Source organism: Bubalus kerabau, chromosome 18 (genome assembly GCF_029407905.1).
Source record: "Bubalus kerabau isolate K-KA32 ecotype Philippines breed swamp buffalo chromosome 18, PCC_UOA_SB_1v2, whole genome shotgun sequence".
NCBI lineage: Eukaryota > Metazoa > Chordata > Mammalia > Artiodactyla > Bovidae > Bubalus > Bubalus kerabau.
The window spans coordinates 31345353-31364432 of NC_073641.1; the positions used below are offsets into that span (position 1 = coordinate 31345353).

General features: G+C 37.5%; 1 protein-coding gene across 1 annotated transcript in view; it reads left to right on the forward strand.

The window, feature by feature from the left end:
• The window catches only part of HCN1 (hyperpolarization activated cyclic nucleotide gated potassium channel 1), a 440279-nt gene that overhangs the window by 362890 nt on the left and 58309 nt on the right, over positions 1 to 19080 (forward strand). Inside the window, exon 5 of the mRNA XM_055554728.1 lies at positions 1933 to 2079. Within this exon, the coding sequence (XP_055410703.1) occupies positions 1933 to 2079 (147 nt within the window). The remainder of the gene's footprint in view (positions 1 to 1932; positions 2080 to 19080) is intronic.

The window sequence follows — 19080 nt, forward strand, 5'->3', positions numbered from 1 at the left end:
CATCCTGTCACCCCCTACTTTCCTGCCCTCAATCTTTCCCAGCATCAGGTTCTTTTCCAAGAGTCGACTCTTCATATCAGGTGGCCGTAATGTTGGAGCTTCAGCTTTAGCATCAGTCTTTCCAATGAATGTTCAGAGTTGATTTGCTGTAGGATTTACTGGTTTGATCTCCCTGCTGTCCAAGGGACTCTCAAGAGTATTCTCAAGCACAACAGCTCAAAGTCATCAATATATGTGTGTGTGCATGCCTACAGTAGTAGTAAGCCTGCAGGCTTTACTTTAATATGTAAATGTGTGTGTATATATGTGTGTAACCTACTAGGGTTACTGTAGGTAACACCCACAGTAGTTAGGCCAGCAGGCTTTACTTTAAGGAACAGCCTGGTGACAAAGTAAAGGGATCTCATGACAAAGCTGTATTTCCTTTGAGAATACTAATCTCTAAAAGAGAATGTCCCCAAAATATGAATTTTATGAGTAAATAATGTACTTAAAAATATTTGAAGAAGTACAATACAATGGGTTGCTGTTTCCCATTAGGTATATTTATTAATTACCAGTTATATTTACATAATTATGGGCAAGGAGTCCAGTCATCTAGATCTTCTGGCTTGAGTTCTGTTATCAGGAAAAGATTTGAAACAAAAATATTCATAGATAATACACCAAATGTGTCATGTTTAAGGAAAGATTTTTTTCCATTATCTTCATCCAGTTTTATTACCTACCTTTTTATTTGTACTCAGCTTTATCATCTGCACAGTGGAACTAATTTAGGGGGTTCTAACCAATTTTTTTCAAAGTATAGTCTTATGACTGCCTGCATTTGAAATATCAAGGGAATATTTCTCAAATTTAAATGTGTGTGAGTCATCCAGGGCATCTTTCTTAAGATGCAGATTCTGGTTTTTTAAAGCCTGAAATTCTCTAATAAGCTACCAAGTAATATACGTGCTTCTGGGTTCCTGTTTGATTTGTAGGGACTTTTTTTAAAGTGTGTGTTTATGTATATGAGTATGTATATAAATTTACAAAGGCAGGTACCTCAACAGAATCAATATCTGGAGTTAGAAATGCAAATCATTCCCCAAAGACCACCTCATCGCAAGTTTTCTAAACAATCAGGTTTAAGAAGTACTTATTTAAATAAAATTGTGTCTAAATTAAGTTTCAGCTATAAAACTATGTGGGTCTAGTCTCATTCTGATATTTTTCTCTGGAGTTAGAAATGCAAATCATTCCCCAAAGACCACCTCATCGCAAGTTTTCTAAACAATCAGGTTTAAGAAGTACTTATTTAAATAAAATTGTGTCTAAATTAAGTTTCAGCTATAAAACTATGTGGGTCTAGTCTCATTCTGATATTTTTCCACATCCTAAATTCAAGTCAAACATAGTCTCTTAATTTATAGGGCATGAGTGTCGCTTGAGGATATATGACTTACAAACAGTTGCCAAACTTTGTGCCTCCAGATTAAAATTTTAATTAGGTCTTATCTTTGGCCTTAAGATCTAAGATAAAACCTTTGTACTATCCAAAGTTATGAGATTCTTTCTCCAAATGCTAAACAGCAACTGCATACTTCTTTTAGAACTGCTTTTTTTTTTTAATGGTGTTACATTTTTTTTTTTCTTGGCTCATCACTGGATTTTGGGGGCTACACCCAGTTCACTCTGAACTCCTTCCATGCTTCCTCTCCATAACTCTTCAGGTCTTTACAGGAAATGTTTACCTAAACAAATACCATCCATAGTATGTGACATAGAATAGGTACTTTACAACCTAGTACGTTAATTCATTCACCTTAAAGAATTTCTTCATTTTGTTACTGTTACTCAAAAGTTGTTGAATATAGCATAACAAAATCACATCATGGTTTCTCATACAGCCTAACAACGTTTTCTAATTTCTGTTTTTTCCTTTTCTTACAGTATAAGCAAGTGGAACAATACATGTCATTCCATAAGTTACCAGCTGATATGCGTCAGAAGATACATGATTATTATGAACACAGATACCAAGGCAAAATCTTTGATGAGGAAAATATTCTCAATGAACTCAATGATCCTCTGAGAGAGGTAAGATTTATTGTCCTCAGTCTCCACGAGTGTGATCATTGTTTACTTTCTCTTTTCCTGGGAAATCCTGAATTCCATGTTTTGACATTACTCAAAAAAAATTAAAACAATTTTTCCCTTTATTCACCCTTATGTTCTCACGTTTACAGGCTCTGTGTTTTTAAAAAATGACTGGAGAATTGTTCTTCTAATTATGATTCTCAAGATACCAATTTATTTTCTGTATCCCTGGTTACAAGTCCTTTCTTTGATACTCATTGTCCATAGCCTCCCTGTCTTCCACTTTCTCATCTCATGCTCACCAAATTGTTTCATTAACTTCTTTGTGATTTTCACTTTTTTCCTATTTTTGTTTTTTCTGTTCATCTCCTGGGCCCTGATCACAGGCTGACTTGACCCTTGTGAGTCATTCATTTCCTATTACTTCGTTAAAACACTTTGCAACATCTATAACCACCTCTTTTCTCAAGTGGCCCTTCCTTCCCTCCCTAGATGTCTTCCCTCTGCCCACTGGAATGTTCAGGTCACCCCTAGATCAAAAGAACATTCTCTTGATTGTGTTTCTTACACTGGTTTTCTCTTTCCTTTTACTACTAATCTGGAAAGATTACTCTATATCTCCTACTGTGGTTCAATCTCCAGTTCTTTACCAAAATCGTTTCCTTGAACATTTAGTGATGACAAATCACAAACAAATATCAGTGAACATTTAGTGATGACATCATTTGTCTTGGATCCGTCAGCAGTTCTTTTAAACACTTAATAACACCTATATCCTGAATCTTTTGAGGGAGCTCCTTTAACACTAAACCATTACTGTCTTTGGCTTTTCACTTTCCATTTCTGGATTTATTTTCTTATTTATTTCATCTAGCTCTTTAGTTCTGGAAATTTGACCTCCAAATTCTTGACATAATCTCTGTTGTCTTAAAAGCTATATGATTTCCCTTTGCCATTGCTACATGATTTCCATTTGCCATACATATATAGTAAACTATGTATTAAAGTGATTATCTTCCATCACTAAGCCATTTATCCTTTGAAGTCTCTCTCTCTGTAAATATTTTATTCTTTTGAGTCATATAGAATGTAAAACTTTAGTCTTTTTTAATCTTTCTCTGCTCTGCACATCCAGTCAATCACCAAATGCTATCAATTCACTGTAACAATGTATCTTACAGCTATGTCCTTGTCTCTTTTACCAAGTTCATGACCCTAACCTTATTGCTCTCACATGGATTATTTGCACTATCCCTTTAGTTTATCTTGCAACCTTTGATCTGTTTTCTCTAATTACCACTTAAAGCAGTGATACCAAATTAATCATTTACATGTATGAGATAGTCATGTATCTGCTCAGAAACATTGTCTTTACAAGTTCATCAAATAGAGCCTCTTTGGACTCATATTCGAGCCCTTCTATGCTCTGATCCTTGCTAAATTTCCAGCTTTATTTTTCCCTATTGCTCTATATTTTCCAAAGTGGCCTATAGCCAAATTGTGCAACTTACTGTTTTGCAAAAAGCAATTCTGGTTTCTCAACTTGCATCATATGTTTTCCAGATATGTTTCTCATCTGTTGGCAAATGTAGTTCAAATAATATTTCTTTATTTTTACTTCCTTTGATTGTCCAGATTAGATCTGGTCTCTTTTTTCCCTGACCCCCAGGGCACCGAGTCCATAATATTTGAGCACTACTTTCCATTTTGTCTATTATCACGATTTTTCCACATTAGTTTCCTCCACTTTTGTCTTGAAAGTTCCTTAAGAGCAAAGGTCACTTCCTCTATATTTTAAATTTTTATTGAAATTCTTACTATATATAGCAAATATAAATACTCAATAAATATGTCCATCTCACCTAACATCTTTACCATTTATAACCATCCCTAAGTATCTACATCCATAAAAGTTATTTGTATTTTTTAAGCCTTAAGACATCAGTTAAGAGTTTTAGAAATAGAAGGAGCTAAATATCTGCTATTGATTAAATTATTTTCTCTACAAAGTCCTCAATCAATAACGTCCAAATCTTTTTGCTTTGAGAAATAGAATTAAACTTTTGTATTTTTAAAAAAGCTATATATCATTTTTTAAATTTATTAATGTGTTTTGCTTTATCTCTTTGTTGGATTATAGATTTTGTTTTAAATACAAATCCTCTTCACTAAGAGGCCGAAGCTCAGGATACTGAAACCAGGTTAGGTTCTCAAGGGCCAGGCAGGATTCAAAGGTGGGGTAAGATGGGCCATAGTGTAGAGACAAAGATAACTGAATAGACAGTATCAGGGATTAAGATGGAATCAATAGGCAGATGGATACAATAAATCTAAGGTTTTATTTGAAAGAAGCAGAAAAGTAAGGATTCCAACAGAAAATGTCATTGAGGGACTATAGAAAGCCAACAGAAAGTGAGAATAAAAATGAACCCTAAAAAGCTGAATGATTAAATGAGAAACATTTCTCCATGCTAAAAATGCTTAATGTAATATAAAGGATAACAAGAAAATTTTCTTAATCATGTGTTTGTTATTAGTTACTGCTACACTTTGACTCTGATCTTAAGTGGAAAAATTCCACTTTTCATTTTTATCCCCTTCAGTTCAGTTACTCAGTCGTGTCTGATTCTTTGCGACCCATGGACTGCAGCATGCCAGGCTTCCCTGTCCTTCACCAACTCCCAGAGCCTACTCAAACTCATGTCCATCGCATCGGTGATGACATCCAGCCATCTCATGCTCTGTCGTCCCCTTCTCCTCCCACCTTCAATCTTTCCCAGCATCAGAGTCTTTTCCAATGAGTCAACTCTTCACATGAGGTGGCCAAAGTACTGGAGTTTCAGCTTTAGCATCATTCCTTCCAAAGTACACCCAGGACTGATCTCCTTCAGAATGGACTGGTTGGATCTCCTTGCAGTCCAAGGGACTCTCAAGAGTCTTTTCCAACACCACAGCTCAAAAGCATCAATTCTTCAGTGCTCAGCTTTCTTTATAGTCCAACTCTCACATCCATACATGTGCCCCCAATTCCCTCAGTTCCTACAACTACCTGTCATTCACTTATAATAAGTTTTTCCTTATATTCTCAAATGCCATGTTCTTGCCTGGAGAATCCCAGGGACAGAGGAGCCTGATGGGCTGCTGTCTATAGGGTTGCACAGAGTCGGACACAACTGAAGCGACTTAGCAGCAGCAGCAGCAGCAGCATAGTTCAAAGCTTCAGCATCTTTTTCTTCACTTTCTGATGTGCACCCACCACTTTTCTCCCTGCCTTTGGTCTCAGTTAGCTCAAATGCATCCCATCCCTTGGCTATCATATTGAATGATATACAACACAAGTTCAGTGTTACTTTCTTGGAGTCTAACTATGGCCTCCTATCCCCTCTAAGAAAAAGGCCAAGCTGCTTGAATTGCACTGGAGAAGCTCTTTGGTCTGCCTCCATCTTTGCGTTCATGATTCACTGACAGAAAATTGTTGGTAATTTCCCTGGGAGGAAAAATGTTGCTGATTGTCTCTTGGCCTTTCTTTATGCTACCTTCTCTATCTTCAATCCTTTCTACCCGACTTTCCTTCAGTTTTCCATCAAACATACCAGGTATGAGTTTCTTCATAAATTTTCTCTGAAAACCCTCCATCCCTGTATTTTCATTTGTCAGTTTACTCTTCGTCTCTTTCTAGACTGTGAGCTTCTTGAGGGTAGAGACTGTGCCATAGTATCTCTGTATCTCTAGTGACTAGTATTTGATAGGAGCTCATTAAATATTTATTAGAAAAATGGTCTTTTACTGAATTATGAGTGAAAAGCAGGGTGAAAAATTATGGCTACTTAATCCAATTAGAGATCTTAGAAGCAGAAGCATGAAATACTGAAATATTTAACACCCTAAAAAGGTGAAAACAATGTTTGTTCCTTTGTTCTTCAGCGTTTGCTCTTCTGGCATCAGTCACACAAAAGCCAAACTTTAATGTGAACTAAAACTATAGAAACAGGAAGCGTAGCATAGGAAAGTAAGCAAAGACATTGGCCAGCAGGTAACAGAAGTCATTATTCAAATGAAACCTGGATCTAAAAAACCCAGATATATTTTACAAAGAAAAGTTTAGTAAGAACAATGGGAAGTATATCTTGTTCTCTGTTAACTTGGAGTATTATGTACCTGCTATATTTAGGTCATAGTGGTAGATCACAAGAAATGTTTTAAAATTAGTAAAATACATCATTCTGTCTTTCAAAAGCTGTATTCCAATGTAGAAGATGAGGTGTTAATTTATGCAAAGATGTATTTTGGTCCCTATTGTGCCTCTTGTGTCCAGAAAGTGCCTGGCATATAGAAGACATTGAATGATTGATACTATAAATATAAATGAATAAACCAGGATACTTGGGAAAACTAGATTATTTGATATGTATATTTTAATAAAAGGTAAAAATATAAGATGTGCATTGTATGCACAAACACATGCCACATGTAATTGTTAATCATATATTCAAGTTTGAGCCGACAACTATCTCACATTTTAATACGACTTTTAACTTAAAATGCTTCGTTGTCCAGAAGCCTCTTTTTTAGGAAAGTATTTTGCATAATATGAGATGCTGATTTATACTTTAGAGCAACAATTTCTGCTAACACAAGTCTGGGTACTCACAAATGTACAAAAGTGAAAGGTTAGATTCTAAAAAGCTTATTAAAAAAAACCCATGTTTTGAAAATAGAGAAAGAAAATAAAATGTGGTTCTTATGAATGTGAAATTATTCCTTAATCATAATCAATTAAATCTGTGTTATATCTATTTTATTCTCCATCCTTTCTTTTCAATGTGTTTGAATATTTTTAAATATGAAGGATCTCTAAGATGTAGAATGGCAGGAAGAATTTCATTTGTGTGACCTTTGAAAGCTCTTACCAGAAACTCATATCATGCATATGCAAAATAATTTAGCTAGTAGATATTTTGAGAGCAAAACTTTATGGAAAGAATTCTTGTGCAGAAACTAGGTGATTTATCTTTTTCGTACATTGAAGACAAATTGCTGAAATGCCTTCAACAAATACCTGACTCATTGTTGAGGTCTCAATACAAATGTTACCTCCTTAACAGGGCCTCCCCTGAGAAGTTCATCTGGATTTAATTTCCTTGCATTCTCCATCATAGGAGTTTTGTTGTTGGTACACATCACTTTGTTGTCTTGTTGTCTCTTTTCATTTATTTGTTAACTGTCTGATCTACTATAGGAACTCAGGACCCAAGAAAGTAAGGACTTCTTGATTTCCGCCATAGCTCCAGCCCCTCCATAGTACATCTTTAATAACTGCTTGTTGGATAAATAAATAAAGTCAAATTGTTAGATTACTAGATGATTAGAACTTGAAGGGAGCATTTTGGAGACACAATAGAGATGCTGGCATGAAGAAAAGTGATGCCCAGAATTATGACATACTGTGGCCACTTACCTTTCTTCATATCACTTTAGATTGTACTATGGAGAATGTGGTTTCTAACATATAACTAAAGGATGCTGGTATCTTTAGATTCCTCTGTGAGTTTGTTTTGATATACACACAAAACCCCCAGAAGGTCCTATTTTGCACGCAGTTGTTTTTATTTTCTTTTTAACTTTCTCAACGTTTATATACATTAGTGATTTATTTCTGAGTAAACCTGAGGGGTGGGGGAGTATGCCAATAGAGTATAGTTATTAAAGATTTCTGAGTATTTTGTCCAAACTCTATAATATTAATAGTATCCATGGGACAGATAGAAAATAAATACAATTTTTCTTACATTGCTATGCCAGGTGTGCGTAGGGTAATGTCAGTGGTTCGTAAAGCAGAAGTTGCTGTATTCCCTGTCTGAACCTAAGCAGTGAGCCACTCAAGGTGGAGAAAATTCAGGATGGCACATAAATCTGTGTGTTCCTCATCCTCGAGCTAGGCCATGTGACCACAGCACTGGCCCCACTGGCATTGGCAGCATCCTGAGAAGCGATTGGAAAGTCATCTAAAAAAATTATCTTTGTTTCACTGTCAACTAATATACATGGACCCGAGAATACAGGAACACCTACAGTTTTCTGAAAAAATTACTTAGAATAGTACCTAGAAACTTGGCATTTTAAATTAAAGCCACTATAGTGATGCATCAGAGAAGGCGATGGCACCCCACTCCAGTACTCTTGCCTGGAAAATCCCATGGACGGAGGAGCCTGGTAGGCTGCAGTCCATGGGGTTGCTCAGAGTCAGACAGGACTGAGCGACTTCACTTTCACTTTTCACCTTCATGCATTGGAGAAGGAAATGGCAACCCACTCCAGTGTTCTTGCCTGGAGAGTCCCAGGGACAGGGGAGCCTGGTGGGCTGCTGTCTATGGGGTCGCACAGAGTCGGACACGACTGAAGCGACTTAGCAGCAGCAGCAGCAGTGATGCATTAGTTATCTGTCGTCTCTGTTCTTCACTCTCTTGTTGCTCTGTGACTGTGTCTGGTTAAAATTCTGAGTCTGCAAAGATGGACTTCAGTGATCTCCAGAAACCTCCTCTCCCTCCCAGTTGTGCCCAGTCCTGGTTTGCCTGGAGAGCCCTCCTATTCTTCTTCCATCCACTTAAAATATGCACCTGTTTTGCCTTGTGGGCTCAGAGGTCTTCTGTTTCATTGTTTTGAATGGCTTAAATTGCCTTTATGATATTCTCAGTGTTTTGAATAGCATCATGTGTGAGTGAAAGCCAACTATGGAGGAGCCATGCAGCGTCAGGGGGAGAGTATGGCCCTGCTTCCACTGGCTTCATTTTTTGTTTGTTTTATTTTATACTGAAGTTTACTGATGGCTCAGTGGGAAAGAATCTCCCTGCCAATGCAGGACTTAGAGGTTTGATACCTAGGTCGGGAAAATCCCCTGGAGAAGGAAATGGCAACATACTCCAGAATTCTTGCCTATAAAATCCCATGGACCGAGGAGCCTGGCAGGCTACAGTCCATGAGATTGCAAAGGGTCAGATGCAACTGATCAACCAAACAACAAATAGTTGATTTATAATGTTATGTTAATTTCAGGTGTACAGCAAAGTGATTTAGTTATACATATCAGATTAGATCAGATCAGATCAGTCGCTCGGTCGTGTCCAACTCTTCGCGACCCCATAAATTGCAGCACGCCAGGCCTCCTTGTCCATCACCAACTCCCGGAGTTCACTGAGACTCACGTCCATCGAGTCAGTGATGCCATCCAGCCATCTCATTCTTTTTCAGATTCTTTTCCCATATAGGTTATTACAGAATACTAAGTAGAGTTCCCTGTGCTATACAGTAGATCCTTTTTGACTATCTATTTTAATATAATAGTGTGTATATGTTAATCCAAATTTCCTAATTTATAGCCCCCCTCCCCACCATTCCCCTTGGTAACCATGAGTTTATTTTTAAGTCTGTGAGTCTGTTTCTGTTTTGTAAATAAGTTTTTTGTATCATCTTTTAGACTTGTGTTTCTCTGTGTGACTTAATTTAGTATGATAATCTCTACGCCCATTTATGTTGCTGCAAATGGCATTATTTCATACTTATTTTAAGGCTGAATAATATTTCATTGTATACACACAGACCACATCTTTATTCATTAATCTGTGGATGGACATTTCGGTTGCTTCCATGTCTTGGCTGTTGTAAGTAGTTGCGAAATGAACATTGGGGTGCATGTATCTTTTTCAAGTATGATTTTCTCCAGATACATGCCCAATAGTGGGATTGATGGATCATATGGTAAGTCCCACACTGTTCTCCATAGTGCCATTCAGTTCAGTTCAGTTGCTCAGTCGTGTCCGACTCTTTGCGACCCCATGAATCGCAGCACGCCAGGCCTCCCTGTCCATCACCAACTCCCGGAGTTCACTCAGACTCACGTCCATCGAGTCAGTGATGCCATCCAGACATCTCATCCTTTGTCGTCCCCTTCTCCTCCTGCCCCCAATCCTTCCCGGCATCAGAGTCTTTTCCAATGAGTCAGCTCTTCGCATGAGGTGGCCAAAGTACTGGAGTTTCAGCTTCAGCATCATTCCCTCCAAAGAAATCCCAGGGCTGATCCCTTCAGAATGGACTGGTTGGATCTCCTTGCAGTCCAAGGGACTCTCAAGAGTCTTCTCCAACACCACAGTTCAAAAGCATCAATTCTTCGGCGTTCAGCCTTCTTCACAGTCCAACTCTCACATCCATACATGACCACAGGAAAAACCATAGCCTTGACTAGACGGACCTTTGTTGGCAAAGTAATGTCTCTGCTTTTGCATATGCTATCTAGGTTGGTCTCATATAAATGCAGCACCACAACTTAGTATCTGTACAACTTTGGGCTCTTTCATAACTTGTACATATTTTACTTTCTTTATCTTTAAATATAAATGATGATGATGATAAGTACCTAACAGAGATGTTTTAAAATTAAATGAGAAAAAAAAAACATTAAAAGTTTGAAAAATGCCTGGTACATAGTAAGTACACAGTAAAATTTGATTCTTAGTATTACTATGATACTGTGAAAAATAGTATATAGTTGCAGCCCACAAGGCTCTTACAACTTGATGAGAGACAGAAATTTAAACCAGCAATTATAACTGTGTGTTAGTGCTGTGAGAGGTCATTCAGAGGATGTTAGACCATACCTCAGAGGGACACCAACTCAAGGTTTATCGTATGTCTCATTTCTTTTGGAATTTATTCAAACAATCTGCTAACAAGCCCTTCCTCCAGTTTAACAACCAGCCTTCTGGAGACAGCATCTTAGCATCAAAACTTGGCATTGGAATTTTAGGATCAGAGACTGATGACGCTTTAATGCAGGAGTATATTTAAAACAAAAAACTAATTAGAAAAATTCAGTGAGCCATACCCCTCTGCTTATGAGAGCCTGTTGGAATGTGTACAAAGTAAGAAGGTCTATTTTTATCATGATCAGATTTATACTGATTTGATTAGTGCAAAATGGCAAACTTAACAGTCGAGAAAGAGGTTAATGCACTTCTAAGTCTGTCTCCAAAGTTCAGAACTGATCTATTTTTAAACAATGGCATGTGAAGAGCTGTGGGCTGAAAATAGGTACAGATCATGTGTCCCAGCAGAATATAGGACGTCAGTATATTTCATTTTCACAGAACATGAATTGGGCTGAGAGTATAATACTGTCCTTCTGACCTTTAGTTTCTTGAATAGAGTGTTAGGGGAAAATATCCTAATTTGCACGCATATATTTAGTGTAATTCAGAATAAGTTCTTAAAGTACATACTTGTTGGTTTTTTGAATGTCTCCTAAAAATGTGTTTAGTTCAGATTAATTAAAATAGCCTAGACACGTAGTATTATAAAGCTATACAGGAATCGTGTGTCATATACTCACGTAAAAGGCACAGTAACCAAAGGCTAGAAAATATATGTAAGTGATCTAATCTTGGTCACATTACCAAGGAAAGAAATTGCGTCTTTACACTTTCATCTTAGAACTTTTCCCTTGCATCCCTAGTTTTTAGAAAACAAACAGACAAAAAGCATTTATTGATTTCTTAATGTGTGCAAGATACTGATGCAGGCATGATGAGAAGGGAAATCGTAAAATGTCCTTTATAGTCCCGCAGTGCTTTACTGTGTGTTTGTTGAGTAAAGATAGAAAAACATGAAAAAAAAATGAAGAAAAAGTTAAAATACATTACTAAAAATACAAGAAATGTAGGAAGTTACATATGGTTAATTGCCAGAGCAAAGCAGACATTACTCACTAAACTTTGAAATGGATTAAAGACTTAAATATATGGACCTAAAATCACAAAACTCTTAGAAGAAAACATAGGAAAAAATGCTTCTTGACATGGGTTCTGAAAATTATTTTTTTGGATGAGACCTAAAACACAAGCAATAAAATAAAAACTAAGTTAATTGAACTACATAAACTAAAAAGCTTCTGCAGAACAATCAACACAATAAAAAGACAACCCATGGACTGGAAGAAAATACTTGGAATCCACACATCTGAGGAGAGGTTAACATTCAAAATATATAAACAACTGACATAATTCAAGAACATGAAAGCAAGCAGTCCAATTAAAAAGTGGGCAAAGGACCCAAATAGACTTTTTTTTCCCCCAGAAAAGACATTTAAATGGCCACGAGACATATTGAAATGTGCTGGATTTAACTGATCATTAGAGAAATGCAAATCCAAACCACAGGGAGCTATCACCTCACACCTATTGGAATGTCTGTTATCAAAGGACAAGATATAGCAAGTACTGGGGAGGACATGGAGGAAAGAGAAACTGGAAGGGTCAGGAGGAAGACAGTTTGTATAATTGAGCAAGAGCCAGATCCCTGAACCTTTTCCTTGATTTTTCCTAACATCCCTTCAGTACTCTGCTTTATTGACTATGCCAAAACCTTTGACTGTGTGGATCAAAACAACTTGTGGAAAACTCCTAAAGAGATGGGAATACCAGACCACCTGACCTGCCTCTTGAGAAGCCTGTATGCAGGTCAGGAAGCAACAGTTAGAACTGGACATGGAACAACAGACTGGTTCTAAATCGGGAAAGGAATACGTCAAGGCTGAATATTGTCACCCTGCTTATTTAACTTACGTGCAGAGTACATCATGAGAAACACTGGGTTGGATGAAGCACAAGCTGGAATCAAGATTGCCAGGAGAAATATCAATAACCTCTAATATGTAGATGGCACCACCCTTATGGCAGAAAGTGAAGAAGAACTAAAGAACCTCTTGATGAAAGTGAAAGAGGAGACGGAAAAGTTGGCTTAAAACTCAAATTTCAGAAAACTAAGATCATGGCATCTGGTCCCATCAGTTCATGGCAAATAGATGGGGAAACAATGAAAACAGTGAGGAAACTTTATTTGGGGAGGCTCCAAAATCACTGCAGATGGTGACTGCAGCCATGAAATTAAAAGACACTTGCTCCTTGGAAGAAAAGTTATGACCAACGTAGACAGCATATTAAAAAACAGAGACATTGCTTTGTTGACAAAGGTCTGTCTAATCAAGGCTATGGTTTTTCCAGTGGTCATCTATGGAAGTGAGAGTTGGATTGTAAAGAAAACTGAGCGCAGAGGAAGAATTAACAGTTTTGAACTGTGGTGTTGGGGAAGACCCTTGAGAGTCCCTTGCACTGCAAGGAGATCCAGCCAGTCCATCCTAAAGGAAATCAGTCCTGAATATTCATTGGAAGGACTGATGCTGAAGCTGAAACTCCAATACTTTGGCCACCTGATGCAAAGAACTGACTCTTTGGAAAAGACTTTGATCCTGGGAAAGATTGAAGGTGCAAGGAGAAGAGGACGACAGAGGCTGAATGGCATCACCGACTCAATGGACATGAGTTTGAGTAAACTCTGGGAATTGGTGATAGACAGGGAGGCCTGACTTGCTGCAGTCCCTGGGGTCACGTAGAGTCAGGCAAGACTGAACGATGAGAACTGAGCTTCAGTACTCATCGCTACCCCAATATTTTTCTGGATGACAATGATTCAGTTCAGTTCAGTTCAGTCGCTCAGTCGTGTCCAACTGTTTGCAACCCCATGAATTGCAGCATGCCAGGCCCCCCTGTTCATCACCAACTCCTGGAGTTCACTCAGACTCATATCCATCGAGTCAGTGATGCCATCTAGCCATCTCATCCTCTGTCGTCCCCTTCTCCTCCTGCCCCCAATCCCTCCCAGCATCAGAGTCTTTTCCAATGAGTCAACTCTTCGCATGAGGTGGCCAAATGACTGGAGTGACAATGTTTAGGAGTTCAAAAATTAGTCCTGTGGTAGTGTTGTATAATTCTACTTATGAGGCTGGTGGAATAAGCACATTCATAGCAACAGAAAGTAGAATTTATCAGTGATTTGAGTGAAGGGAGAAAGTTATAGTTTAAAGGTTACAGAACTTTGGTTGAAATTGATGAGAATGTTCTAGGTATAGATACAGAGGAACTTCCCAGGTGGCGCTAGTGGTAAAGAACCCACCTGCCACTGCAGGAGACATAAGAGATGCCAGTTCGATCTCTGGGTCGGGAAGATCCCCTGGAGGAGGGCATGGCAATCCACTCCAGTATTCTTGCCTGGAGAATCCCATGGACAGAGGAGTCTGGCAGGCTACAGTCCTTTGGTTATCAGAGTCAGACACAACTGAGGTGACTTAGCACGCACAATCACTAATGGCAACGCTCAGACAACATTATGAACATTCTTGTGAATTGTATACATGGAAATGCTTAAACTATAAATATTGTTGTATATATTTTATAAAAATCTAAAAAGTCAAGCTTATAAAATTGCACCCATTATTATAACTCTCGTCCTGCCTCTAAAGTCATTTCCATCTGCCTGTAGCGCTTGTCAACTAAATGCCCATGATACTTCACACTCAATACAAAAATAAAGCAAAATCCTTTTTTTGTGTAAGTAAAGTTCTTTTTGTTTTCTGTTTTTTAATTTATTTCACCCCAGACTGAAGAGCTCAGAAGTTGTTGAAGTGTGTGGGCTGTATTCTACAGCTTCTCAGAGCCATCTGAGCTGGATCATGTGTATTACCCCTGCCCCTGCGGTACTTCCGGAGCTGAGGTGCTGCTGTGTCTTGACAGATACTCCAAGGGGGCAGCTTCGTCCTTCCTGCCACACTTTAGCCAGCCTAACTCGCTATGTTAATTTGTTAAGGCTGTAATCACAAAATGCCATCATGGCTTAACCAACAATCATTTTCTCATACTTCTAAGGGCTGAAGTTCAAGGTCAAGGGTCAGCAGGTTTGGATTCTTCTGGGGTTTCTCTCCTTTGCTTGCAGATGGCCACCTTTCTTTTCATGTGCTCAGTTTTTTCTTCTCATAGCAGGCGGACTAGATTAGGACCCACTCTCACAGCTTTATTTTAACTTCATCCTCTCGTTAATAGTCCTGTCTCCGAACACAGGCACATTCTGAAGTACTGGGAGTTAAGTACTGGGAGTTAAGTACTGGGAGTTAAGACTTCAACATATGAATGTAGAGGTGTCACCGTTAAACCCATAACGTTTGCCTACACGTGCAATGCTTAAATCTAACTAATGTGACAGACAAATGTGCAGCTTAGAATGCCTGCTTAGTTTTAGGGAGTAGCCTGATTTCCTCATGTCCTTTGCACATATACACATACTGTTATTTCTATTGCTGACCTATTAATGGTGAAAAAGAATTTATGTGGATTTTATTACAAAATTTAATGAATAGATTTTTATCAAATTCTCCAAATCCCTTCTCAGATTTTTTTAACTCATTGTACTATCCACTGGTCCTGTTTGAATAATATTTTTTAGTTTAGCTGTTTGGTGTATTCATTGTATTTGACAGTCCAGATTAATCTGTTTTTATCCTGCCAAGGGGGCTTCGATCCTGTTCTGTAAATCACTCTACAACTTGCTCACAGTTTGCAGACCGCTGGAGCTGCACTCCCTGGTGTTTACGCAAATCCTAACTGAGCTTCAGCCTAGAATTCCAGAGTGGGACAGTGATACTAAGTCTCTAATGAACACTGTCATTGTCAGTATACAATTTTTTTAAAAATTTATTTATTTTTGGCTAGCCTGGGTCTTTGTTGCAGCACACAGGCTCTTCATTGCTCCTTGCAGGCTTTCTCTAGTTGTAGCGAGTGGGAGCTCCTCTTCTATTTGTGGCCAATGGGCTTCTTATTGCAGCAGCTTCTCTTGTTGCAGAGTACAGGCTTTAGAGCTCATGGGCTTCAGTAGTTGTGACACAAAGGCTTAGTTGCCCTGCTGCACGTGGGATCTTAGTTCCTGGACCAGGGATCAAACCTGTGTCCCCTGCATTGGCAGGCAGATTCTTAACCGTTGAACCACCAGGGAAGTCTCAATATACAAAATTTAGATTTAGGCTTTTTGGTCTGTTTCTACATTATTTTCTTTCCTGTACAATCAAATTTAAGTGACTGTTAAGAGAATTTTATGTCATCTGCTGACATCCTGCATGGTACCTAATATGTTCCTGTGTTCTAGGAAGGCAAAACAGTAGGAGTATGCAAAAAGCCAAATTAATCTCAAGCTTCATTTGCATTCGTCTGGTAAAGTTTAAATGTGATTTAATATCTCAGAACCAAATTAGATGCATATGAGAACTGTAACTACAGAAAACATTTAAATTTTTGAATCTGTAGCTTTCAAAATTCACCATGTTCTGATCTATTCTTTACAAGCAGGCAGATTTCATTTAAGCCACTTAATCATAATTTGCCATTTATATATGCAGAGACTTTAGGCTAGTTACCTTTTAACTCATAAAATGAAGAGACTATGAACCTAGCAATTAATGCTATAGCCAAATTTAAAAATAAGAAATGGTGAAAAATATTAAAGCTGGCCAGTATTTAAGAATCCATTGCAGACTATTTATCTCTTTATCTCTATTGGGTTTTTCTTAATATAACTACGATTAACACAAGATGAAATACTGTGTGACCATTAAAAAGAATGTTATTGAAGACCATAACTCAAAATGGCAAGTATTTTATGTTATAAATGTGGGGAATAATAGATATTCAATGTTATTATGATTTCAATTAGGTTAAGGTGAATAAGAAACCACATTAAAAGAATACATCAATTACTTTCAGTGATGGAAATACAGTGATTTTTTTCTTTTATTATTTTAAGGGATATGTGTATATTCAGTTTGATTTTAAAGATTTTAAAAAATATAATTGCTTTCTAATATAAAAAATTTTATTTTTTTATAAGATGTAAAACTGCAATAAACTAAAATTGAGGCACCCTATACGTTAATTCATCAATCCTCTAACTCCTTATCTTACCTCTAACTCCTTTAACTTCCCCCATATAAATGTTATTCATCTCAGCTCAGTTGATAAAGAATCTGCCTGCAATTCATGAGACCCTGGTTCGATTTCTGGATCAGAAAGATCCCCTGGAGAAGATAGGTTACCCATTCCAGTATTCTTGGGCTTCCCTGGTAGCTAGATGGTAAAGAATGCACCCATGATGTGGGAGATCTGGGTTCGATCCCTGGGTTGGGAAGATCCCCTGGAGGATGGCATGGGAACCCACTCCAATATTCTTGCCTGGAGAATTGCCATGGATAGAGGAGCCTGGCGGGCTAAGACCATGGGGTGGCAAAGAGTCAGACACAACTGAGTGACTAAGCACATAGCACATCTCTAACCAAAGTTTTTTAAGAGACTTCACTTTCTTATCTCTAACTCCTTCAAATTCCCCCAAATAAATATTAAATGTATTTATTACCTTTAATTTTATTACATACTTTTTATTTTCAGATTATTTAGGAAGTATAAAGACAGTTAAATGCTCTCTTTAAAAAAAAGAATAAGACAGATTATCCCAACTAAAGAAATAGCTCTTCATAAATTCCCTGTAGTGGGGACACAGAAATCAAGGGAAATGCTTTGACGTGCAGAAATTAAAGCAGTTACCTAACTTGTTAGTCAATGTTTGCATAACTGTTTAAAACATTTTCAAGCATTAAGGTTTGTATGGGGTGATTGATTTATACATGCAGTCAACCATCCTGCAAATTAAAATACAAACCACCAGATCAATATAAGCCTGTTGGAAATGCTGGGGGAAATTTTTTTTTTTAATTTCAACTATGTGCTTCTTTTAAAAAAAAATGGGTTGTCTATTTAATTTGCAATTCAATTTCTAAATTACTACATCATTAGGGAATTATAAGAATTTTTACTTTGGCCACAGGGAATATCACTGTGCTCAAAGAATATCTTGTCATTTTTATCTTCTGAACCCCTGCTCCTATCTTGACTTTTGTCTTTAATAACCAGTACTCAACTCAACATTTAGAAAAAAAATCTGACCAAATATATTCTTGGTTTCCCTGATGGCTTAGACAGTAAAGAATCTGCCTGCCAATGCAGGAGGCCCGTCAACCCCTGAGTGGGGAAGATCCCCTGGAGAAGGGTATGGCAACCTACTCCAATATTCTTGCCCAGAAAATTCCATGGACAGAGGCACCTGGCAGGCTATTCTTACCAAATTACTCTGAACTCTTTTTTCTCTGAAATTTTATAGAATATATAGTCTCTACCATTACTTTGATTTTAACATTCATTTGTTTTATAATACAACTGTTACTTATAATGGTAAATGATAGATAGCACTTCGTGAAATTAAATATTTTCCTTGTATCTTTAATTTAATCATTACAGTTATCTAGGTAGAGTTGCTTACAAGTGAAGAGTTCAAGGTATGAGTCACTTTGTACAGGCACTGAGTCAGTTGGTTTTGGTATCAAGGACTAAGCCCAGATACATACACAGCAAGAGACACACAGAGTCTCACCCGTGTTTAGTTTACTTTTTACAATTATCTTACACTGAATATATACATATATATCTTCTTTCCTCAACTTGCAGATACTTCTTTATTTTAGGGACCATGGTTTCCATATCTGACTGCTTATGACTTGAAATGTGTTATTAAAAACAAGGATTTTTTGAGTCATATCCCTTAAAGATTTAGATTCAGATTCTCTGAATCTGGACTGGAGCCTGGTAAACTGTATCTTAGAAAAAGTATTATAAATACATCCAAGTAGGAAAATGCTGTCTTTGGCAGGCCATCAAAGCTTTTTTTCTTTTTCCTTATTGACGCTGTCTTCATAAGAGCCATGATTAGTCCCATAGACTAATCCTGAATATATTCTGTTATTTCCCAAGAATGGTTCTACATCACGGGTAATTCTTTTCTATGATGCATCCCATATTCAAGTTCACTACTGGAGCTGCCTTGATTATATTACTGTGAAAATAATTTTATATTATTGTTAATTTGAAGGAATCCATTCATTTTCTCTCTGTGGAACTTTTACCTCCTTGTGAATTCTTTCCGATTTAAACTGTAAATTCTAATAGAACTTGGACAGCAAAAGCCAAAATGGGACAGAAAGTTATTGGCATTTAAAAGCTCTTCCTCTTCCCATGAAGTCTGCTT